At 43.8% G+C, this 25,514-nt stretch overlaps 1 protein-coding gene across 3 annotated transcripts in view; it reads right to left on the bottom strand.

The window, feature by feature from the left end:
* The window catches only part of LOC124009401 (tensin-3-like), a 74,090-nt gene that overhangs the window by 25,681 nt on the left and 22,895 nt on the right, over positions 1-25,514 (bottom strand). For 2 of the 3 annotated variants that reach the window (XM_046321204.1, XM_046321203.1), the window contains exons 12-16: positions 25,053-25,154; positions 13,446-14,729; positions 4,708-4,871; positions 4,094-4,226; positions 3,883-3,966 (exon numbers count right to left, since the gene is read on the bottom strand). In XM_046321204.1, the coding sequence (XP_046177160.1) occupies positions 3,883-3,966; positions 4,094-4,226; positions 4,708-4,871; positions 13,446-14,729; positions 25,053-25,154 (1,767 nt within the window). The remainder of the gene's footprint in view (positions 1-3,882; positions 3,967-4,093; positions 4,227-4,707; positions 4,872-13,445; positions 14,730-25,052; positions 25,155-25,514) is intronic. The other variant, XM_046321205.1, reaches the window with a different exon arrangement.

Below are 25,514 nucleotides of genomic sequence, written 5' to 3'. Positions count from 1 at the left end.
ACTAGCATCACTACTCAGGACAGTTCTGACTTAGAATATGTGGACAACTACAAATACCTAGGTGACTGGTTAAACTGTAAACTCTCCTTCCAGACTCACATTAAGCATCTCCAATCTAAAATGAAATCTAGAATCAGCTTCCTATATCGCAACAAAGCCTCCTTCACTCATGCTGCCAAGCATACCCTCGTAAAACTGACTATCCTACCGATCCTTGACTTTGGCAATATCATTCACAAAATAGCCTCCAACACTATATTCAGCAATCTGGATGCAGTCTATCACAGTGCCATCCGTTTTGTCACCAAATCCCTATATACCACCCACCACTGCGACTTGTATGCTCTCGTTGGCTGGCCCTCACTACATTTTTGTTGCCAAACCCACTGGCTCCAGGACATCTATAGGTCTTTGCTAGGTAAAGCTCCGCCTTATCTCAGTTCACTGGTCACCATAGCAAAACCCACCCGTAGCACGCTCTCCATCAGGTATATTTCACTGGTCATCCCCAAAGCCAACACTTCCTTTGGCCTACTTTCCTTCCAGTTCTCTGCTGCCAATGATTGGAACGAATTGCAAAAATCTCTGAAGCTGGAGTCATATCTCCCTCTCTAACTTTAAGCATTAGCTGTCAGAGCAGCTTACCCATCACTGAACCTGGACACAGCCAATCTGTAAATAGCACACCCACCTACTTCATCCCCCTATTGTTACTTACCTCTTGCTCTTTGCACCCCAGTATTTCTACTTGCACATCATCTGCACATCTTTCAATCCAGTGTTAATGCTAAATTGTAATTATTTCGCCTTACCTCCCTACTCTTCTATATTTGCACATACTGTACATAGATTTTTCTATTGTGTACATTTGTTTATGTGTAACTCTGTGTTGTTGTTTTTGTCGCACTGCTTTGCTTTATCTTTGCCAGGTCGCAGTTGTAAATGGGAATTTTTTCTCAACTGGCCTACCTGGTTAAATAAACGTGAATTAAAAATGTAATACAAATGTGCCCGCCCCCAGAACCTGAAACCACATGTTTCCAGTCCACAGATTCCATACAGCTCAGTGACTGACTGATGTTTCCATGGGTTCCCAGTTACCTCTATGGGAATGTGGAGGACAAGGCAGACAACGAAACGAGAGAGAGGGGTACTGGTTTCTTTTTGTCCCTCGACCCTTCTTTTGACACAGAGGTACTTTCACTGGGGAAAGAAAATAGTTTTTGAGCCCCCCCGATTCCTCGACCCTGCATAACCATGGTTACATGGCATGTCTGAATGCGGTGATTCTATACACGGTGCGTGCTTGGGCAAAGTGGGCACAGTGGGGCCACAGATCAGTCTGGGGGTGCTGTCACTCTCACAACCCCTCTGACACAGATCACCATGACAACAGGCTGGTGGGGGTCAAAGAGGGACAAAGAGATGAACATGAAGGTCACCTCTATGAGTCTCACTTTGTGTGTGTGAGTGTAACCTCTGATATCATCACTGTCATGCCTCACCAATGACCCACAGCCACAACAGGATGGCAAAACTCAACTGGATTTGAAACAAAAACCCTCCTTATGACTTGTTTCGGAGGGAGGGAACCTCTGCCATGTCTGATTATGTCTCTATACTCTAAAAGAATGGTTTAAGATGTATGCCAGTAGATGATAAACCAAGACATCCCAATCTCTGAGAACAACCACATTTATAACTGGGCGTGTTCCACCACTGAGAAAAATCTAAGACCACAACAAGGCTACGCACAGACAACATGTTTTACTGTTTTAGTCATTCAAGGCTTCGCCACTATGTGCTATAAAAAAACTGTTTCTTTTCAGTACTGAAACCACACAGACGTTCTCCAAACCGACCATGGGAGGAGAGAGACTTGTATGGATCCCCCAGGGAAAGGAGGCAGTCCATGAGAAGGCTTTGTTTAGTGCACTGCCTCCAACCACCACAAAATCCCCAACTACAGGCAGGGATCATACATTCGTTATGGAAAAGTGACCAGCAATGGTTCAATACCACAGGAAAAACAAAGACAACCAGATATAAACACATACACATAATGTGATGTACCCCTAAAAGGGCTATGGTCGATTACATTCGGAGAGAAGTTCTCATGATCGTTAAAAGCAGTGATGAACAATGAACACACGTAAACCACTTACTTGAATTCAAACCCTCATCACTGGGCTCTGTCTCCTAGAGCTTTTTCTCTCACTCACTCTCTTTCTCTGACACCCACTTTCTGTCTTTAATAGAGTGAGAGACGAAGTAAAGAGGGAGAGGAGGATGAGAGAGAATGAGTGGAATAGACTCCTTCACTTCTAATGTCGCCACTTCCCTACATAGACCACAAATCCATTGTTCCACTGTCCTATCGTGTGACTCCTCCAATCAAATGGCTTTGTCAAAGGTCAAGTGCCACATGATACATTCCCCTCACCATGGCCTGACATTTCAATATATCCATTCACTTTATGTAGAGACTAGTGGTATTTCTATGGATTGTTCTGTACTCTGAAAGAAAAGTATATTTTGAGTACTGCTGTAATCAAATCAAATTGTATTAGTCACATGCGCCAAATACAACAGGTGTACACCTTACCGTGAAATGCTTAGTTACAGGCCCTTAACCAAAAATGCAGTTAAAGAAATAGAGTTAAGAAAATATTTACTAAATAAACTAAAGTTAAAAAAATTACAAAATAAAAATAAAAGTAATACAATAAATACCAATAACGAGGCTATATACAGGGGGTACTGGTACCAAGTCAATGTGAGGGGGTACAGACCTGTCGAGGTCATTTGTACATGTAGGAGCAGCAGTGGAGGGGTTGGGGGGGTGGCCATTTGATGAATTGTTCAGCAGTCTTATGGCTTGGAGGTGGAAGCTGTTATGGAGCCTTTTTGTCCTAGACTTGGAACTCCGATACCGCTTGCCGTGCGGTAGCAGAGAGAACAGTTTATGACTGGGTTCTTTGACAATTTTTTGGGCCCTCTGACACTGCCTAGTATATAGGTCCTGGATGGCAGGAAGAGTGGCCCCAGTGATGTACTGGGCCGTACGCATTACCCTCTGTAGCGCCTACTTATGAAAGCAGCGGTTCTAGCCTTTAGTTCGGTGAAGATGTTGCTTGTAATCCATGGCTTCCGGTTGGCAAATGTATGTATAGTCAGCGTGGGGATGACGTCGTCGATGCATTTATTGATGAAGCCAGTGACTGAGGTGGTATACTCCTCAATGCCATTGCATGAACCCCGGAACATATTCCAGTCTGTGCTAGCAAAACAGTCCTGTAGCATATTGAGTGAGTCACTGGTCCTTCATACTTTAGTTTCTGCTTGTAAGCAGAAATTATGGTCAGAATTAAGGTCAGAATTATGTGTGTGGAGTAAAGGTGGTCTAAAGGTGAGTTTTTTCTCCTCTGGTTACATATGTGAACTGCTGGTAGAAATGAGGTAAAACGGATTTAAGATGGCCTGCTTTAAAGTCCCCGGGCCGCTAGGAGTGCCGCTTCTGGATGAGAATTTTCTTGTTTGTTTATGGCCTTATACAGCTGGTTGAGTGCGGTCTTAGTGCCAGCATCGGTTTGTGGTGGTAAAAAGACAACTACAAATAATATAGATGATAACTCTCTTGGTAGATAGCATGGTTTACAGGTTATCATTAAGTACTCTACCTCAGGCGAGCAAAACCTTGAGACTTCTTTAATATTGGACATCCCGCACCAGCTGTTATTGACAAATAGACACACACCGCCGCCCCTCGTCTTACCAGACCATTGAATTATGGAATATATTTAAACATTTATCTCACTTCACTTGAATGAAGAATTAATTCATGAGAATGTTAGTGCTGCGATACACACAGCCATGACCTACCCTGCTCCATCCTGTAAGCTCCAAAGGATTGCATGCTGGGAGATGGAGATTGCCTCAGGTGAGGGAATTCCGGCATGTTTTTCACTGTGGAAAGATAGAATAAGAGATTAGGTTTAGAATGCAGTCATTCAGCAATGATCACAAGCACGATCATATGCAATCACACACACACCTTTGAAAAGAGGCCCAAGACAATGAAGGAGGCTCTTACCATAAGGTGTAGGGGGAGAGATGGGGAAGGCAGGAGTAGGAGGAGTCATGTCACTACCAGCCTCCACTCCGCTGTCCAACTCTGGACCTTGAGCTCTGTAGTCCACACTGTCACTTCTAAATAGCATGCCATGCTGAAACACACACACAGCAAAAACATGCGTGAACATCACAACATTTTACAAATCAAAAATGGTACACAGCAAAACACAGCACTTAATTGTGCACATCATGACAAGCAAGGCCATTTAAAATATTACATGACATTACATTTCAGAACACTTTTCACAAAGTGAAAGGGAACACATTAAGTGTGTTCCCTCAGACCACTACTCTACTATCACATATTTACAATACAACATCTATGTGTACATGTGTGTAGTGTGTGTGTCTTATCATGTGTATGTGTGTCTGTGCCTGTGTGTGTGTCTCTTCACAGTCCCCGCTGTTCCATAAGGTGTCTTTTTATCAGTTTTTAAAATCGGATTCTACTGCTTGCGTTCCATATAGCCATGGCTCTATGTAGTACTATAGTCTGTATAGTCTGTTCGAAAACTACAAGGTAATGACAGACATTGGGAGTCAGCGAGTCAGGGTTTCAGTATGTTCAGGTACCTGTGTGTGAGGTACGCAGGGTGAATAGGTCCGTGTGCTCCTGTAGTCTTCCTGCACACCCCAACCTGAGCCACAGAACCCTTGGTGATCTGTGACATCACTGACCTGCCGACTCAGACTCTGCATGGCGTCCACTCTGACATCACCAATGGATGATGGGACGGCTGCTCAGACACACAAAGAGACAGAACGGAGGGTGAGAACTAGCCATTGATGCTGAACTACCCAGAGAGCACTACCACCTCAAGTCTATAGGAAAAACATGCTTCTGAAGAATGTCAACCCTTTAAGCGATGATAGTGACATGCAATGTGTGAAGCAATATCATACCAAAGACTTCTGGCTCTAACTTCTTGATTACACTCTCTAGGAGTTGGTATACCTCTCCAATACCTTCAACTGGCATAATATTGAGTATAGTTTAGTACTAGTGTCTGTTTAGTACTAGTGTCTGTTGTGAGTGGACAGCTGAGGACCGAGGGGAGATGTGAGGTGGGGGGCAGACTTGTGACAGCCTGGCCTGCGGTGACCCCTCACTCAACACCGGGGTGCTAATTTAAGGCCTCCCAGAAAGCCCTGTAATCCTATAGCCATGAGAAATGTAGAGATGTACAGTTGTGGCCAAAAGTTTTGAGAATGACACAAATATTAATTTCCACAAAGTTTGCCGCTTAAGTGTCTTTAGATATTTTTGTGAGATGTTACTATGGAATACTGAAGTATAATTACAAGCATGACATAAGTGTCAAAGGCTTTTATTGACAATTACATGAAGTTGATACAAAGAGTCAATATTTGCAGTGTTGACCCTTCTTTTTGAAGACATCTGCAATCCGCCCTGGAATGCTGTCAATTAACTTCTGGGCCACATCCTGACTGATGGCAGCCCATTCTTGCATAATCAATCCTTGGAGTTTGTCAAAATTTGTGGGTTTTTGTTTGTCCACCCGCCTCTTGAGGATTGACCACAAGTTCTCAATGGGATTAAGGTCTGTGGAGTTTCCTGGCCATAGACCCAAAATATCGATGTTTTGTTCCCCGAGCCACTTAGTTATCGCTTTTGCCATATGGTAAGGTGTTCCATCATGCTGGAAAAGGCATTGTTCATCACCAAACTGTTCCTGGATGGTTGGGAGAAGTTGCTCTCGGAGGATGTGTTGGTACCATTCTTTATTAATGGCTGTGTTCTTAGGCAAAATGGTGAGTGAGCCCAATCCCTTGGCTGAGAAGCAACCCCACACATGAATGGTCTCAGGATGCTTTACTGTTGGCATGACACAGGACTGATGGTAGCGTTCACCTTGTCTTCTCCGGACAAGCTTTTTTCCAGATGGCCCAAACAATCGGAAAGGGGATTCATCAGATAAAATTACTTTCCCCAGACCTCAACAGTCCAATCCCTGTACCCTTTGCAGAAAATCAGTTTGTCCCTGATGTTTTTCCTGGAGAGAAGAGGCTTCTTTGCTGCCCTTCTTGATACCAGGCCATCCTCCAAAGTTTGTCACCTCATTGTGCATGCAGATGCACTCACACCTGCCTGGTACCATTCCTGAGCAAGCTCTGTACTGGTGGTGCCCCGTTCCTGCAGCTGAATCAACTTTTGGAGACGGTCCTGACGCTTGCTGGACTTTCTTGGGCTCCCTGAAGCCTTGTTCACAACAATTGAACCGCTCTCCTTGAAGTTCTTGATGATTCAATGAATGGTTGTTTTATGTGCAATCTTACTGGCAGCAATATCCTTGCCTGTGAAGCCCTTTTTGTGCAAAGCAATGATGACGGCATGTGTTTCCTTGCAGGTAACCATGGTTGACAGAGGAAGAACAATGATTCCAAGCAACCCCCCTCCCTTTGAATCTTCCAGTCTGTTATTCAAACTCAATCAGCATGACAGAGTGATCTCCAGCCTTGTCCTCGTCAACACTCACACCTGTGTTAACGAGATAATCACTGACATGATGTCAGCTTGTCCTTTTGTGGCAGGGCTGAAATGCAGTGTAAATGTTTCGGGGGGATTCAGTTAATTTGCATGGGACTTTGCAATTCATCTGATCACTCTTCATAACATTCTGGAGTATATGCAAATTGCCATCATACAAACTGAGGCAGCAGACTTTGTGAAAATTTATAATTGTGTCATTCTCAAAACTTTTGGCCACGACTGTACTAATGCACCGGATGATTACACACACACACACACACACACACACACACACACACACACACACACACACACACACACACACACACACACACACACACACACACACACACACACACACACACACACACACACACACACACACACACACACACACACACACACACACACACACACACACACACACACACACACATTCTCTGAGGGCACAGCCAGAGGTGTGTGTGTTGGTGTGTGCGTGTGCGTGTAGGTTGTTTTGACTATCATTGTGTGTTATTTTGGACTTCATTTGCATATTTTTGTTAGTCAGCATTATTATTTTTTAAATGTGTGTCTGTTTTTCTAAACCAGTATATTTCAGTCAGGGTCGGCATGCCTGTGCCTTAGTACCTTTACATTTAGCAAATGTTCTTATCCAGAGCTACTTACAATTTGTGCATTCATCTCAAGATAGCTAGATGGGACAACCACATATCACAGTCGTAGTAAGCACATTTTCCATCAACAAAGTAGTTATCAGCAAAGTCAGTACTAGTAGGTTATTTAAGATACTCATTGAAGAGGTAGGTTTTCAGACATTTTCAGAAGATGGGCAGAACCTCCACTGTCCTGATGTTAGGGGGATACTTGTTCCACCATTAGGGTGCCAGGACAGAGAAGATATTTGACTAGGCTGTGCAGGAGCTGAACCCCTGTAGGGGTGGGAAGGGCCAAGAGTCCAGAAGTGGAAAAACAGAGTGCTCAGGTTGGGGTGTTGGGTTTGAGCATAGCCTAAAGGTAGGAAGGGACAGTTTCCCATGCAGCTCCGTAGGCAAGCACCAGGGTCTTGAAGTGGATTTGAGCTTCGACTGGAAGTTTGTCTCTGTTTGTCTTGGCTGTGGGTGGGCGGGTGGGCTTGTGGGGGGACACACTGGTAGCGTTTGCTGGCCGAGAGCGGTCTAAGGTACACCTCTGACCAGAGTGCCGTCTGAAATTTGCAAATTGATTCTGGCAAATATGTCGTCAAATCAACATTTGGTGCAGAGTGTATGGTCCCTAAGGAGGCATCATGGGAAGTTGAGCTCATTGAGAGGGATCTGAATGAATGGCGATCTCATTACCATGTGAGAGACTTACACTGCTAATAACTCTCACTATCACCTCTCTAACACACTATCTTAGGTGTGATGTCTTCATTGCCCTTTGGCTTGTAAACACGGTCATTTTTGGGGTGTTGCTACCTTTTTCTGTTTTTGGGAGACGTCACTTTGTAGAGACATAACATACATTCCAAGGATGATATCATGATTTGGGTTAGGGTTATGTTATCTGCTGCTGCTACTCTTTATTTTACTCTTATTATTATAATTATCTATCCTGCTGCCTTCTCAGATTACCCTGCCTTCATGTACATACAGTGCCTTGCAAAAGTAATCATCCCCCTTGGTCATTTTTCCTATTTTGTTGCATTACAACCTGTAATTTCTCGTTCTTCAAAGTGGTAGGCATGTTGTGTAAATCAAATGATACAAACCCTCCAAAAAATCTATTTTAATTCCAGGTTGTTAGGCAACAAAATAGGCAAAATGCCAAAAGGGGGGTGACTACTTTCGCAAACCACTGTATCTACCTCAAATACCTCATACCTCTGCACATTGATCTGGAATGTATTGCTACATTCGTGTGCATTTAATTCCTCTTGTGTTACTGTTGTTCTTTTATTATATATATTTTTTTTTACATCGTTGGGAAGGGCTCATCAACAAGCATTTCACGGTTAAGTCTAATCCCGTTGTATTTGGAGCATGTGACAAATACAATTTGATTTGAAGTACGACAGTTCTTAGCCTATTTCAACAAAGAAAAGGAGTCAAAACACAACTCTATTCATGCATTTATAATTGGGCTTAAGTTTTACTGTGTCATAGCTGTGTCGTAGAGTGAGTTTGCTTGTGATGTTCAGACAGTTTTATGTGTAGTGGTTATGAGTGTGCCAGTGTTTGTGTATGTCTTCTATACAGCTGCTCTACACATGTTATCTAGAGCTACAGCAGTTATATCTGTCTGTCAAGATACAATTTGTGATTTTGCCCATAGATGTAAAACATAACAGGGGTACCTTTCCAAGTCTTGTGTACTTATACAGTAAAAATCTCAAATTTGGACCCATCTACTCATTCTAGGGTTTTTCTTTATTTTTGCTATTTTCTACATTGTAGAATAGCGAAGTCATCAAAACTATGAAATAACACATATGGAATCATGTAGTAACCAAAAAAGTAACCAACAAATCCAAATATATTTTGTATTTGAAATTCTTCAAAGAAGTCCCCCTTTGCCTTGATGAAAGCTTCGCACACTATTGGCATTCTTGGTATTTGGGGCTCCCGAGTGGCACAGGGGTCTAAGGCACTGCATCTCAGTGCTAGAGGTGTCACTAAATACCAGGCTGTATCACAACCAGCCGTGATTGGAAGTCCCATAGGGTGGTGCACAATTGGCCCAGCGTCGTCAGGGTTTGGCCGGTGTAGGCCGTCATTGTAAATAAGAATTTGTTCTTAACTGACTTGCCTAGTTAAATAAAAATAAAACTATTATCTCAAAAAGCTTCAGGAGGTAGTCACCTGGAATGCATTTCAATTAACAGCTGTGCCTTGTGAAAAGTTTGTGTAATTTATTTCCTTCTTGATGTGTTTGAGCCAATCAGTTGTTTTGTGACAAGGTAGGGGTGTTATACAGAAGAAAGCCCTATTTGATAAAAAAAGTCCATATTATGGCAGGAACAGCTCAAATAAGCAAAGAGAAACCACAGTAAATCATTACATTTACATTTACATTTAAGTCATTTAGCAGACGCTCTTATCCAGAGCGACTTACAAATCATTACTTTAAGACATGAAGGTCAGTCAATTTGGAAAATTTGAAGAATTTTGAACATTTCTTCAAGTGCAGTACCAAAAACGATCAAGCGTTATGATGAAACTGCCTCTCATGAGAACCGCCACAGGAAAGAAATACCCAGAGTTAACTCTGCTGCAGAGGATAAGTGTCACGTTCTGACCTGTATTTCCTTTGTTTTGTCTTTATTTAGTATGGTCAGGGCGTGAGTTGGGGTGAGCAGTCTATGTGTGTTTTTCTATGTTGGGGTTTTGAGTTCAGCCTAGTATGGTTCTCAATCAGAGGCAGGTGTCGTTAGTTGTCTCTGATTGAGAATCATACTTAGGTAGCCTGGGTTTCACTTTTGGTTGGTGGGTGTTTGTTTCCGTGTGAGTGTTTGTTGCCACACGGTACTGTTTCGGTTTTCGTTCATTTTCACATTTATTGTTTTGTATTTCATAGTGTTCAGTTTATATCTTAAAATAAACGTTATGGACACTTACCACGCTGCGCATTGGTCCTCCGATCCTTCTCGCTTTTCCTCCTCAGAAGAGGAGGAGGAATGCCATTACAATAAGTTCATTTGAGTTACCAACCTCAGAAATTGCAGCCCAAATAAATCCCTCACAGAGTTCAAGTAACCGACACGTGAATCAGGCCTTCATAGTCGAATTGCTGCAAAGAAACCACTACTCAGTCCAAATTTGCGATTTTTGGTTCCAACTGCCGTATCTTTGTGAGATGCAGAGTAGATGAACGGATGATCTCCGCATGTGTGGGTCCCACCGTGGAGCATGGAGGAGGAGGTGTGATGGTGCTTTGCTGGGGACACTGTCAGTGATTTATTTATAATTCAAGGCACACTTAACCAGTGTGGCTACCACAGCATTCTGCAGCGATACGCCATCCCATCTGGTTTGCGCTTAGTGGGACTATCATTTGTTTTCAATAGGACAATGACCCAACACACCTCCAGGCTGTGTAAGGGCTATTTGACCAAGAAGGAGAGTGATGGAGTGCTGCATCAGATGACCTGGCCTCCACAATCACCCAACCTCAACCCAATTGAGATGGTCTGGGATGAATTGGACCGCAGAGTGAAGGAAAAGCAGCCAACAAGTGCTCAGCATATGTGGGAATTCCTTCACGACTATTGGAAAAGTATTCCAGGTGAAGCTGGTTGAGAGAATGCTAGGAGTGTGCAAAGCTGTCATCAAGGAAAAGGGTGGCTGTTTTGAAGAATCTTTGTTTAACACTTTTTTAGTTACTACATTATTCTTTATGTGTTTATGTGTCTACTCTAAACCAACTCAATATACAGATATAGGATCATAATTTCATCCAGTTTGCTACAGCAGGAAAATCCTAATTCAGCAACAGGAAATGTGAATTATTATGTGGATTATAATGAATTGACATTTCTGTAGGGGTTGATACATTTATTATTAGGGCAAATCAAGTCTGAAATTTCAAAGTGGATATTTCAAAGTGGATAATTACAATGTTTAGAATCATTTTTAAAGCTCAAATACACTACATGTTTGCATTTCCTGCTGTGCGGGACAATTCTCAGCAACAAGAGTGATCAAATTAAGGTGCTACATCTGTATATGGCCTTTTTGTAAAAAAGCCAAACACAGCATGTTTCTGTACTGTGCTGTGCGTCAGTCTGGATGTTCCACTGTATGTACCGGATATGCACAGACAGGTACAAGTCTCTGAAATCAGATGGAAAATGCGATGCCTCCGGGCAGGCACACTTGTTCCTCTCTTGGAAATTCCAGAGCCCTGCGCTAACCTCTTTATGTGCCCCCTGGCTGCTCCAGGTACATATCTTAACGTCATTCACACTCTACTGACAGCCAGACCGCACTCACTTACTCCAGGTAGAAACAAAATGGTGGACCACAGTTCCAGAGCCAATGAACTGCACTGCATGCTTGTACTTGAGTCATCAACATTCACAAGTTCAACAAATGAGAAAACACGGCCAAGTTTGGTGAAATAAAAACATACAAAATATTTGTGGTTTTAGTAAGTGCGTAAGATTAAATCTGTACATTTGAATAGTTATCTGCAAGATACTGTAGGTATCACTAATAGAGGGAAACAAACAAAAGTGAGATAATGAAATTAGCTGGTTTCAGATTACAGACCAAAATACTGTGAACATCTAAGGTCCAAAGCTGGTGGGAGACGTAGGCTACTTTTCAGTCACTGATAAGCACTGAACACTCCTAGGATTCTTTGGCACAGTGTTTCAGAATCAACGTTTATGTCCACGAACAAGGGCATAATAGACCAATATAATATCCAGACTACCAGAGGGAAATATTTGGCATCTGAACTAAAGATAAGGCAAGGGTTTTTTTGTGGAAAACTATTGCAATGTTCAAAACATACAATAAGTAAGTAAGATATAATATTCCTCCACTACTTTTTAAATGATTTTAGATGGATAACAAGGGGTCCTGCTGACACCGACAGCTGGAATATTCCCTTTAACATGAAGACACTATTTTCTGAAAGCAAGAAACTTCAAGCTGGTGTTTCTACTGATAAAAGCAGCTTCAGTGAGCAAATGACAAGTCGGGCCTGAGAACGTGTGAGGAACTTTCAAAGACATTCCATGACAGCAGTATAGTGTCCCACATGCATGAAAGTTCCAGAGATGTGTGAGCCTAGATCTACAGAGCTGATAACAGCCCTCTCTCTCCCTCTGATTCCTGAGTGAGATAGCTGTACACAGACAAGCCTCGACAATGCCCTCTGACTCAAAAACAAGCTGGAAACATCTGAAAAGCTGTCAGGAACCCTGGCAAACAGCCCTCCAGGTGGGAGAGAGGGCAAACGTGTGTTTTGGTAAAGTTAACACTATGTTGTAAGAGAAGTGAGGATTTCATGTTGAAGTTCTCCCAGAACAGATGCATTACCAAATCTGACTATCTCATTGATTTCCTACCACCACCATTTTTCATGAAGCATTTTGCAGAGGTTGCGTCACATTTCCACCACCACCGCTATCATTACCACCAGTACTATTATTGAATCACCATTATCGCAGGCCGGTCCCAACAACAGTCTCAAACACCACTAACCTCGTTTACCACCTACGCAAGAATCATGTGAAACAGTACAGAGAGAGTCTACGGATGAGACCCACAAAAAGTACAGTCAAGTGCTCAAAACAAACCCCCGACTCAGACGTTGCAAGAGGCTTTTTCCTGCGGCACACCGTATGGCAAAGAATCACGAAGATGGAAGGAGATAACAGCTGCCGTTACAACTTACATCTGAAAAGACATGGCCCCAATTTACACGGTCGTGAAACGGGGGTTTTGTGAGTTGGTCCTAACACTCAACCCAAAGTACCACATTGATATGTGACACGTATTAATACAAAAATAACATGTAAAACAGACAAGGACCCCCCAAAAAATATATATATATATATTAGGCCTATATTTATTTTGTTTGCAACGATATTTGAAGTGTTTTCTATTTAACTTTTTAGATTTTATACATTAATATTTTATATTTTGTTACATGCTTATTTAATCAATTGAATTTACAGAAAATGTGCTATATCGTGATATGTATCGTTATCGGGATATGAAATGACCTTTATCGGGATATGAGATTTTGGCCATATCGCCCATCCCTAACCACCACCATTCATATCACCACACTACCACCACACCCAAGAGCTTGCTGTCTGTCTTACCTGACTGCTGTGTGCTTTGCAGTGGGGCTGTACTGTTATCCATGAGTCTGTGACTGACTCCATTGGGGCAGCCTGTTGAGGTGGCGGTGGTGGTGGTGGTGGTGGCAGAGCCATTCACGTGCATCCCTGTACCTCCGTTCCTCTTGACCGAGCTGGAGCGTGTGGGGACCGGCATGAACGTGGGGTCCAGGTCCATAATCAACTGGTTGAGCTGGTCGATGGAGTTATCAATGTCCACGGTCAAAGAGTTGAACTCCTCGTCTCGCTTGTTCTTGTTGACGACCGCAGGAGACTGCTCAGTGTGAGTTTGTGGCAGGGCCATCACCGTTCTCTGGACAGCAGTGTCCATCCGCAGCACAGAGCTTTGTTGTGGCACTGTAGAGGCTGGTGGTTTGGGTGGGCTTCCCTCCTGCTGCTTGTTGTCCCCTGGGTACCTCTCCCTTTCCTCACCCTCCTCGGCCTGCAGGTAGGCATATTGATGGGCTGCTACCATCTGCTGCTGGCGCACCCAGGTGTGTGTGGAGTAGCTGCCCTGCAGGTAGACCTGCTGCTTGGGCATGGGAATAGTGCTGGATGGGGTGGAGGCAGAGATTGAAGCACTCCTTTGGCCCAGACAGCCCCTCCGGGCCTCAGCGTAGGCCCTCTCATACTCCTCCATGGCTGCAGGGGCTGGGTGGTGGTGCTGGGGCTGGTGGGGAGGCTGGTGCTGGAGCTCCTCTCCCCCGGGGCTGCCAAAGCCATCCGACAGCAGGGAATTCTGGCTGCTCTTGTGACAGGATGATGACAGGGTTCCCAGGCTGTCCACACTGTGCAGGTCATGACCCGACAGGAGGACCAGGTCATCCAGGATGTCCGTTTCCCTCTCCCTGGGGGGCGGCGGGTCTCCGACGACATGCACCTGGACTTGGACCAGTCTCTGGAAGGCCACCCCTCCTGGCCCTCCACCTCCGCACTCAGACATCTCCTCAAGCTCTCGGGAGGGTTCCTCCAGGCCGAACCCACTCAACAGGCGCTTCAGCTGAGCCTTTTCCTGGCGGCTGGGACCCTGCTGGGACCTGGTGCTGGTGGTGATGGGAACTGGGGGTCGCTCGGTCCACAGGGAGGTGCTGGACAGGCCTGAGTCGCTGCTGGCTGACAGGGCGTGGTCGCTGTGGTCGGGGCTGCTGGTGATAGATGTGGCTCGGTGGGCTCCACGGCCTAGGGTCATGTTGGTGGATCCTCCCCCATTAGCGCTCCTCTTGGACAGGGCTGCTTTGTCCTGGGCCAGGCCCTGAGAGCGAGGCACTGGAACGACAAGAGATGGAGCGTCTTCAAACGGTCAGCTGGTATGGAGACACACACAGACATGAACACACATGGACACACACACATACAGGTGGATGACCACAAAGACGCTCACATGATCAAAAAGATGATCACGTTCTCACATACACAAATAAGTTCTTACATTCACAATCACATGGAATGAACAACAAGCACAGCTCGCTGATAAAAACAAACAGGGATACACAAACTCACACCCTTTGACACACAAACATTCAAATGAACACACACATTAACTCAAAAGTATGTCACATTTCCAGAGCTGGTGGACAATGAGTAGGCTACAGATTGTAAGAACAACAAACCAAGGGAATTCTCAGCACTTCAACTGCACATGACTAGAGTGTTCTCCTAGACAACAGTGCAGCACAGAATAGTTTCCCCTCAATTTCAAACCAAAACAACACAAACTAATCACAAAATCTAACCATTCTGATGAAATAAAACCACAAAAGTATCACCAACCAACACTGATTTAGGCCCGAGTTGATCCCACTCCAAGAACCCCCAAGTTCTAACCATCCGCCACATCATTTTGCGAATGAAAATAAAACACCTATAACTCTCATTCGTACATTGTGCTGTACGGTGTTCGCCATGTTCAGGTTATATAACTAACTGGTGATGAAAGCCAAGAAGCCACCCATCTGTCTCTCTGTGTGCTGATATAGGAGAGACAAAGTAATGTTTAGTCCCCAGTCAGTCAGTCAGTCAGTCAGTCAGTCAGTCAGTCAGTCAGTCAGTCAGTCAGTCAGTCAGTCAGTCAGTCAGTCAGTCAGTCAGTCAGTCAGTCAGTCACAGTGTTTGATATCTGCATTCCTCACTGTGGGGTGATTTACCAACCCGTCCACACTACCCTTTGACCCTCCAACATATGTCTAAACAGCCCAGTTAAACCCTGGGCAGAAAAATACAACCACAGTCAGAGATCAAAGCAGCACAGTCAAATCCATCGCTCTTGCTCATTCCTCCAATAGATTACTGAAGAGAAAATGAGAGAGTTCTAGCTAGCTAACAAGACAAGCAACCGGTGCTTACAGAATGCAGCTCAATGCATTAGACGTATTCCATGTGCAAGCGAAGGCTGTGTTGAAGTCGTGGGTAAAAGCACCATTCCACAATCAGTGTCACTCTCCTCTAGCTCAACAAAGGAGAGTTAGCAACATGACCCTGGTGCCTCTGTCTCAATCTGGTGTGTTAAGTACTTTCCTTTCAGTCAAGCCAATAGGGCTGTTGTAGGATCTGAATACCAGACACGCATGATAAAAGAAATACCCTCCTCCTCTACCCTGCCTTATGCTGGTTTACCCCTACACACACACACACACACACACACACACACACACACACACACACACACACACACACACACACACACACACACACACACACACACACACACACACACACACACACACACACACACACACACACACACACACACACACACACACACACACACACACACACACACACACACACAAGCACACACACAGGGTTCTCTTGAACTCACATCCGGCTCTCTACAGCAAGTCTCAGGCCTCCTCAGCAGGCTACATTCCAGGTCAGAACAGAACTCCTAGGAGAATTCCAACAGATCCCTCTACAACATTACAACGCAAAGGTAGTAACAATTCTGAAGACAGATGTCTCCCTCCTCTCTCTCGCTCTCTCCCTCTGGTGCCTCAGTATGTTATACCCTCCCACTTCTCCCCCCTCTTCCTCTTCCCTCAAGGCCCCCCTTCGTCTTCAAAATAGAATGCAGACACAGCTCTTACCTTCTCCTTCACCGGCTGCAGGTAAATAAGTGAACGCAGTAGACGACTACCATCTCCCACATAATAAAATTGAGAAATAGAGGGAAGATATGGAGAGCAGGAGGTGATAAATAAGGACTGTGAAGTTTAGCAAACAGATAGTAGGCTCACACACACATACTGGTCCTGCTAGCAGTGAGAAGGAAGGTGAGAGTATTTGCACTCCACACAGGGGGGACCTTGAGGAATGTAAACAAGTGGGGAGGGGCCATGGGGTGAGGGAGGGGCCATGGGGTGGGGGCGTGTTTGGTGCTGAGCTGTAACCCGAACTCGAGCCTGGCTGCATCAGGGGACTACCCTGCCGGGAGGGAGGACAAGGGTATGAGAGAGCGAGAGAGAGACCATATTAGAGACCCATATTACCCTCAGCTTACATAGATAAACTCCCATATCTACTGGGTGAAATACAACGGTGTGCCATCACAGCAGCAAGATTTGTAACTTGTTGTCACAAGAAAAGGGCAACCAGTGAAGAACCAACACCATTGTAAATACAACCCATATGTACGTTTATTTATTTTCCCTTTTGTACTTTACTATTTGCACATCGTTACAACATTGTATATAGACATAATATGACATTTGAAATGTCTTTATTCTTTTGGAACTTCTGTGAGTGTAATGTTTACTGTAAATTGTTATTATTTATTTCCCTTTTGTTTATTATCTACTTCCTCTTGCTTTGGCAATGTTAACATATGTTTCCCATGCCAATAAAGCCCTTGAATTGAATTGAGTTGAATTGAGAAAGAGAGAGAGAGAAGCAGAGAGGATCTGAGGATTGAAAACAACATTTCTTCTCCTCTCCTCCTTCCCGCTTTCTTTCACACTGTAGAGAGAGACTTCATTACAGCAAGCCTGCCTTCTAGTTGGGCCCTCTGCTGGTTTTTTGAAACCTGCCCAGATAGCCAGGTTGTTTTTCTCTGGTGTATTATGAAATGACATGTCTGCCATCAGTGCTGCGTACAACACAGTGTGGAAACAGATGTGCCCTCGCCTCAAGTATGGGGTTCAACAATTGTTTCTACTGTTTTTGTCTATCGTAAAACACACACTGGCATGGCTGAGGTTCATGGGTGGTTAATCAAGTATGGTCCCATCTGGTTGTCTTCATCTTTGACCCATTTCATCTATCCTAGACCTTCAAGTTTCAAGTTTTTATTGTCACTTGCACTAGTACAGTGAAATGCCTTTATTTCTTGCTAAAAAGAGCACACGGCTAACTAGCTAGCCATTTCGCATTGGCTACACCTACCTACCTTTTGACCTCCTCCTTTTCCGCAGCAACCCGTGATCCAAGTCAACAGCATCAATGTAACAGTATAGCTTCCATCCCTCTCATCGCCCCTACCTGGGCTCGAACCAGGGACCCTTTGCTCACATCAACAACTGCCTCCCACGAAGCATCGTTACCCATCGCTCCACAAAAGCTGCGGCCTTTGCTGAGCAAGGGGAACCACTACTTCAAGGCCTCAGGGTGAGTGACATCACCGCTTGAAACGCAATTAGCGCGCACCCCGCTAACTAGCTAGCCAATTCACATCGGTTACATGTGCGTGGTGCTTGTTACGTGTGTGTGAGCAAATGATGTGTGTGTGTGCGTGTGTGTAAACGGGTGTGGTGGGGAGGAATGGAGGCATTGATCAAACAACCTTTGGATAGAAATTGTACATTTTCTTAGGTTATTATGGTGTTATAAAACACTTCACACTCAACAAGCATTAGGGCAAATGGGAATGTAGCTGCAAAACTGTTGCTCTGAAGCCAACTATTCTTAACCCCCAGAGGGACTGTTGTTGCTACACCTTTGAAATTACCCTACTCTTACTCTGCTCCATTCACATGACTGTTATTACCATCTTCCATCCCTCCTCCACCTCTCCTACTGTTTGACAGGCCTGTGAGTCATGAATGCTTAATGACCATCATCATCCTCATTTCTATCCCTCCTGGCCAGGCCCTGGCCCAGCAGCCGTTAAAGGGAAAGTTGCACAATATATTTCTACAAAATGAACAACGCAGATGGATTAAATTCCATCTAAACAGTCTTTAAGCAACAGTGTATAAGAAAAATATGTTATGCACTTCTATTTTTGTAATTTGAATTACATTGATCAAAACTCATACACCAACAATCAATTGCGGCTTTGATGTCAAGAAGGGAACGGCCTGATGGTAGCGGCAGTGCGCTACAACCACTGTTTACCGGCATGCATGTTTGTCCGAAATGTGAGAAGTTTGACCGTTTTGTGAGGAGGGGAACCCCTGGTGCTTCGGTCATTTTGATGCCTACCAACAGTGGAAGAGTGGATTCACCATGAAGCTGAGGCTAAAAAGCGGTTCTGTGCTCACAGTCAATGTAGGCTTCAGTCCACGGACACCACCAGTGCTACTGCAGCATAACGGCTGGTGACTTCAATGGTTGATGTGAATCAGGTAAGTACAGTTGAAGTCGGAAGTTTACATACACTTAGGTTGGAGTCATTAAAGCTCGTTTTTCAACCACTCCACAAATTTCTTGTTAACGAACTGTAGTTTTGGCAAGTCAGTTAGGACATCTACTTTGTGCATGACACAAGTCATTTTTCCAACAATTGTTTATTTTTTCCCCTCATTATTTTACAGTATAACTCTAGAAGTTGCTTGTTGTGGTAGACATTCGTTGTGGCTCATTGACCTCTATTGATACACTTGAAATACTTAAATTCTTTAGATGGTTTTATGTTTTCTTTCGTTTTGGGAACAGTAGGGTCTCTTAGGCTGCAGTTGCTAGACTTCTTGCTGATGTTTATACTTGATTAATGGTCAAATCGTCTAGGATCTCTTCTGCTCAAGCAGCATGCTTGCCAGATATTCAGTCGGAAGTTCCTGGTCCATTCTGTCATTGGGGAAACTGTATTGCCACATTATGCTCACTTTTTAGCATGTTGGTTAATCGAATATCTAGATATTATTGAGAGATAATATATTAGGCCGAAAGTGCAGTTCCTTTATAGCCTATCCTACTGTACATAAATATTACTTTTGGGTTTATGTAGTCAGAATGTTTTTGATTTATCAACAACAACAAAAAGTCCAGATAAAATGTGCTTTTAAACTGCTTGGAAAATTTCAGAAAATGATGTCATGTCTTTAGAAGCCTCTGAGAGGCCAATTGACATCATTTGAGTCAATTGGAGGTGTACCTGTGAATGTATTTCAAGGCCTACCTTCGAACTCAGTGCCTCTTTGCATGACATCATGGGAAAATCAAAAGAAATCAGTCAAGACCTCATAAAAAAAATGTAAACCTCCACAAGTCTGGTTTATCCTTGGGAGCAATTTCCAAACGCCTGAAGGTAGCACGTTTATCTGTACAAACAATAGTACGCAAGTAGGGACCACGCAGTCATCATACCACTCAGGAAGGCGAAGCATTCTGTCTCGTAGAGATAAACGTACTTTGGTGCGAAAAGTGCAAATCAATCCCAGAACAACAGCAAAGGACCTTATGAAGATGATGGACGAAACAGGTACAAAAGTATCTATATCCACAGTAAAACGAGTCCTATATCAACATAACCTGAAAGGCCGTTCAGCAAGGAAGAAGTCACTGCTCCAAAACCGCCATAAAAAAGCCAGATTATGGTTTGCAACTTCACATGGGGACAAAGATCATACTTTTTGGAGAAAAGTAGAACTGTTTGACCATAATGACCATTGTTATGTGGATATATTATATTATATATTATGGATACATTATGTGAATATATTGAAGCAAAATCTCAAGACATTACTCAGGATGTTAAGGAGTGGTCATTGCAAAGCCTTGACCTCAAGCCTATAGTAAATGTGTGGGCAGAACTGAAAAAGCATGTATGAGCAAGGAGGCCTACAAACCTGACTCAGTTACACCAGCTCTGTCAGGAGGAATGGGCCAAAATCCACCCAACTTATTGTGGGAAGCTTGTGGAAGGCTACCCGAAACATTTGACCCAAGTTAAACAATTTAAAGGCAATGCTACCAAATACTAATTGAGTGTATGTAAACTTCTGACCCACTGGGAATGTGATGAAAGAAATAAAAGCTTAAATAAATCATTCTCTCTACTATTATTCTGACATTTCACATTCTTAAAATAAAGTGGTTATCCTAACTGACCTAAGACCTGGAATTTTTATTATGATTAAATGTCAGGAATTGTGAAAAACTGAGCTCAAATATATTTGACTAAGGTGTATGTAAACTTCCGACCTCAACTGTAGGTACTAAAGTGCCCAAAGAGTTTTGTCATGTTATATTGCTAGTAGATTATGAAAAACCAAGATAACTATATACAGTGCATTCGGAAAGCATTCAGACCCCTTACCTTTTTCCAGATTTTGTCACGTTACAGCATTTTGTTACATTACAGCCTAATGGACATGATTTGGAAAGGCACACACCTGTCTGTATAAGGTTCCACAGTTGACAGTGCATGTCAGAGCAAAAACCAAGCCATGAGGTTGAAGGAACTCAGAGACAGGATTGTGTCAAGGCACAGATATGGGGAAGGGTACCAAAAAAGGGAAGGTATACCAAGAAAACAGTGGACTCCATCATTCTTAAATGGAAGAAGTTTGGAACCACCAACTCTTCCTAGAGCTAGCCACCCGGCCAAACTGAGCAATAGGGAGAAGGGCCTGACCAAGAACCTAATGGTCACTCTGACAGCGCTCCAGAGTTCCTCTGTGGAGATGGGAGAACCTTCCAGATGGACAACCCTCTCTGCAGCACTCCACCAATCAGGCCTTTATGGTAGAGTGGCCAGACGGAAGATACGTACTCTACAGTAAAAGGCCCAAGACAGCCTGCTTGGAGTTTTGGCAAAAGGCACCTAAAGGCACCTAAAGGAATTTCAGACCATGAGAAACAAGATTCCCTGGCTGAAAGATTGAACTCTTTGGCCTGAATGCCAAGCGTCGAGTCTGGAGGGCACCTGGCGCCATCTTTACGGTGAAGCATGGTGGTGGCAGCATCACGCTGTGGGGATTTTTTTCAGAGGCAGAGACTGCAAGATTAGTCAGGATCGAGGGAAAGATGAACGGAGCAAAAGTACAGAGATCCTTGATGAAAACCTGCTCCAGAGCATTCAGGACCTCAGACTGGGGCGAAGGTTCATCTTCCAACAGGACAATGACCCTAAGCACACAGCCAATACAATGCAGGAGTGGCTTCGGGACAAGTCTCTGAATCCCCTTGAGTGGCCCAGCCAGAGTCCGGACTTAAACCCGATCGAACATCTCTGGAGAGACCTGAAAACAGCTGTCCAGCGACGCTCCCCCCATCCAACCTGACAGAGCTTGAGAGGATCTGCAGAGAATAATGAGAGAAACTCCCCAAATACAGGTGTGCCAAGCTTGTAGCGTCATACCCAAGAAGACTCAAGGCTGTAATCGCTTCCAAAGGTGCTTCAACAAAGTACTGAGTGAAGGGTCGGAATAGTTGTGTAAATGTGATATTCCCGTGGCTAGCTATAGTGGCTAGCTGTAGCTACCATCGGCCAACAACAGAGTTCTAGCCAGTTTGGCTATAGACTTTCAATGTATAATATCTAACAGTAGGAGAAATGCTGATGTGCTGAACTGCTAATAAGTGATGTGTTTCAAGACTGCTAGTGGTTAGCTAGTAGGGGTAAGCCAAAGGTGTAAAAGGGCTATGAAAAAAGCCTGTGAGCTGTATGTGTTTTCAAAAATAATTATACAGAATAAATCAATCACAGGATATGGTCAGATGTTCCCTTTATTCAGGGCGCCAAAACATTTTTTCAAAAACAATAGTAGGACTCTGCATGAGGTGGGTCTTTACCGTCTTCTGTGGACAGTTTTGCCCTGCTAGTGCTCCTCTTTATGTCACATTTCTGAAATATTTTCTTACATAACTTCAGTCAAATTCTGATCAAATATACATTTCTCCCAAATTGAAAATGTAAAGTGATATGTCATATTGGGACATCTAGTTGGAAGGATGAAGCAAATCAGAATGTTTAATGGCAATCTAATTATGCAATCTTCCCTTTAAGGCCCAGTTTGAGGCCCAGCCAGACAGCCCTCAGCTAAAACATTCCTCATTAATCCAGGCGGCCTGTTAAATGGCTCTACTCTGACTCACTGACTCACTGACTCACTCACCGGGAGCTAGAGGCAGAAACAGAGTTGAGAGAGATGGGAGCCCTCAGTACTGGAGAAGTCTACTGTGGTCTAGGCATTATCTGTGAATAGGCTCAAAGGCGGTTGTTGACACACCTGGTAATGATTACAGGGACACCCCCTGATTCATGTACACGGGAAGTGAGTTTCTAAAAAACAAAACAAACTCTGGCTGGATTTGTTTCTGTTGCTGGAGAGGACATTTACCCAGGAAAGAGTAGCTCAGTTTCAAGTAAGTTGTGTGAGGTAAAGTATTGTGTAAAAGAAAATCCTGGAAAGAAAATCCTGGTAAAGAAATCTAATTGATTGATACAATAACAACAGCTATATCAATAAGGATTTATTTCTAAAGGAACTATTCTTATATCCCTCATTAAAGATCAATCCACCATGGTATACTGGAAGATCAACCCACATTTCAAATAGATTAGATTTAAAAAGCCATTGAAGTAAATGATGTTTCCATTCCACATACATAACACTGAGATGGTAAGCAGTCTTTAAAATGTCAAGAGTACTTCCAGCTAGTCAGAGTACTGGCAGCTAGTCAGAGGGACACTGGGAGCTGCCAATGGACTGGTAAGTAGCTGCTGAATTCCTGTAGAGCTCCCAGTCTTTCCTCTCCAATCTAGAGTTTACATGAGAAAACAAGGCCGTAAATATTCCACAGGAATGCCTCAAAGCAACACTTTTATTTTTCGTTTAGGCTGTTGTTGTATGCCTTTAATTAATATTTTAATTTAAAAAATGTGCTCTTTCATTACGCGCCCAGAGACTCTTGATCTAACACTTCAAACATAAAAGTTGTGTAGTTGAGTTAAAAAAAGCAATATAACAAATTGTCTTTATCATCAAATGGCTTCTATGGGTGTTATATATACATGCTTATTGTATAACGGGCCTGGGTGGATTCATGGTTTAATGCCACCATATCGCTCTATTCTGGGAGGTTGTTGTGAATTCCGCGGTTGAGAAGAGAGATCTGGCAGAGCAGCAACCACCACAGCAAGGAGGGGACGCCCTGACTGTGTTGGTGTGTGTGTGTGTGTGTGTGTGTGTGTGTGTGTGTGTGTGTGTGTGTGTGTGTGTGTGTGTGTGTGTGTGTGTGTGTGTGTGTGTGTGTGTGTGTGTGTGTGTGTGTGTGTGTGTGTGTGTGTGTGTGTGTGTGTGTGTGTGTGTGTGTGTGTGTGTGTGTGTGTGTGTGTGTGTGAGAGAGAGAGAGAGCACACCCGCGCCTGCGTGAGTGGGTTGGTTGAAGCATGCCTATTAATTTGATACAACAACAACAACAGAATTCTCTGGGGAACTACCCGTTCTCTCTATGACCCCTGGCTTGCTGTATGCCCTATGGTAGCAGCACTATTCTGTCGCTAGCAAATAACAACCCAAAAGACCTACTGAAACATCTCACTAGACTTTTCCTAACCCTAACCCAAGCTGAGATTGACATGGCCATTCTTAGCAGTAGGAGAATCTCTGTGCCTTTGGTTCATCAAAAGGATATGCTATCCTTCATATCCTCTGTTCGCCATAGTAAATAAAGAATTTTTCCATACAACTTGCCATGGTGCAAATCTTTCTTATGAGCAATGGGTCCCACTGCCACATAAACCTGGCCAGTGACAACTGACTTTGTGTGTGTTAATGTAATCATGCTGTGGTCCCTATATGATACAGTACAGAATGAGGTGGGCCAACCAGAGCATAGGACTATGAATCTGTCAAGCTCTGCAGTACTGTTTACAGGGTTGCTGAGAGATCTGTTTCACTGGAAAAAATATTGCAGTTATCACTTCCCACTGGGCACGGACTGGTTGAATCAACATTGATGGCATGTAATTTCAAAGAAAATATGTTGAACCAATGTGGAATAGATGCTGAATTGACATCTGTGCCCAGTTGGTTGGCTCTCTAAGGAATGATCCATTTGTTCATTTATAAAAAATAAGCACTGACTGAACCAGATGCGGTTTGATTGGTTTTACCTGGGTGTACCTGTGTTGGTAAAACTGGAGCTTGGTTAAGGAGTTGTTCCTGACAGGGACAGCCTACATGTGGCCAAGAGATTTTACTGGTCAGAAAAAACACATTGTCCACTTACAGTGGACAATGTAAGCAGATAAATTCCTGATAAAACTCATAAAACTGACATGCTATACTACTGACCCAGATATGGCTTGGTAACTGGATGAACTTGTTTGTTCGTTATGGTGGATCATGTGATAGTAAGTTAGAGTGATTGGAAGCTTTATGTTCCACACTGTAATGAGGAGAAATAAGTCCGAGTGACTGCTGTTACCTTCCCCGTCATTGATGTTCTGGTAGGAGTCCCACCGTGTTAGAGGGTCGGCTGTGTTGTAGTCCACACTGACGTCTGCCCCGTTCTGCCAGCGCTCTGCACCTAGACCAATCAAAACCAAGGATTCACTCTCAGATGCTCTTATATGGTTCTTATATGGTCCAATCAACCGCAAGGGATCAGTGGGGCAATCTTTTAGGTTTAAACTTTTGAGGAACACTGTTGGAAAGAAGCCTTTTGTGTTTCTTTCCTAGAAGTGATTTGTGGCCGGAGTGTTTTCATCTTCCAACTGAGAGGTGAAGGAATGTTACTTTGTACTAGTTGTGTAGACCACACATGCTCGGACACATGCATGAGCTCACACAGGCACGCACGCGCCCGCACGCACGCACGCACGCACGCACGCACGCACGCACACACACACACACACACACACACACACACACACACACACACACACAC

This window comes from Oncorhynchus gorbuscha, linkage group LG22 (assembly GCF_021184085.1).
Source record: "Oncorhynchus gorbuscha isolate QuinsamMale2020 ecotype Even-year linkage group LG22, OgorEven_v1.0, whole genome shotgun sequence".
NCBI lineage: Eukaryota > Metazoa > Chordata > Actinopteri > Salmoniformes > Salmonidae > Oncorhynchus > Oncorhynchus gorbuscha.
Note: the sequence above shows the minus strand (reverse complement) of the source record. Positions and strands in the feature narration are given on the sequence as shown.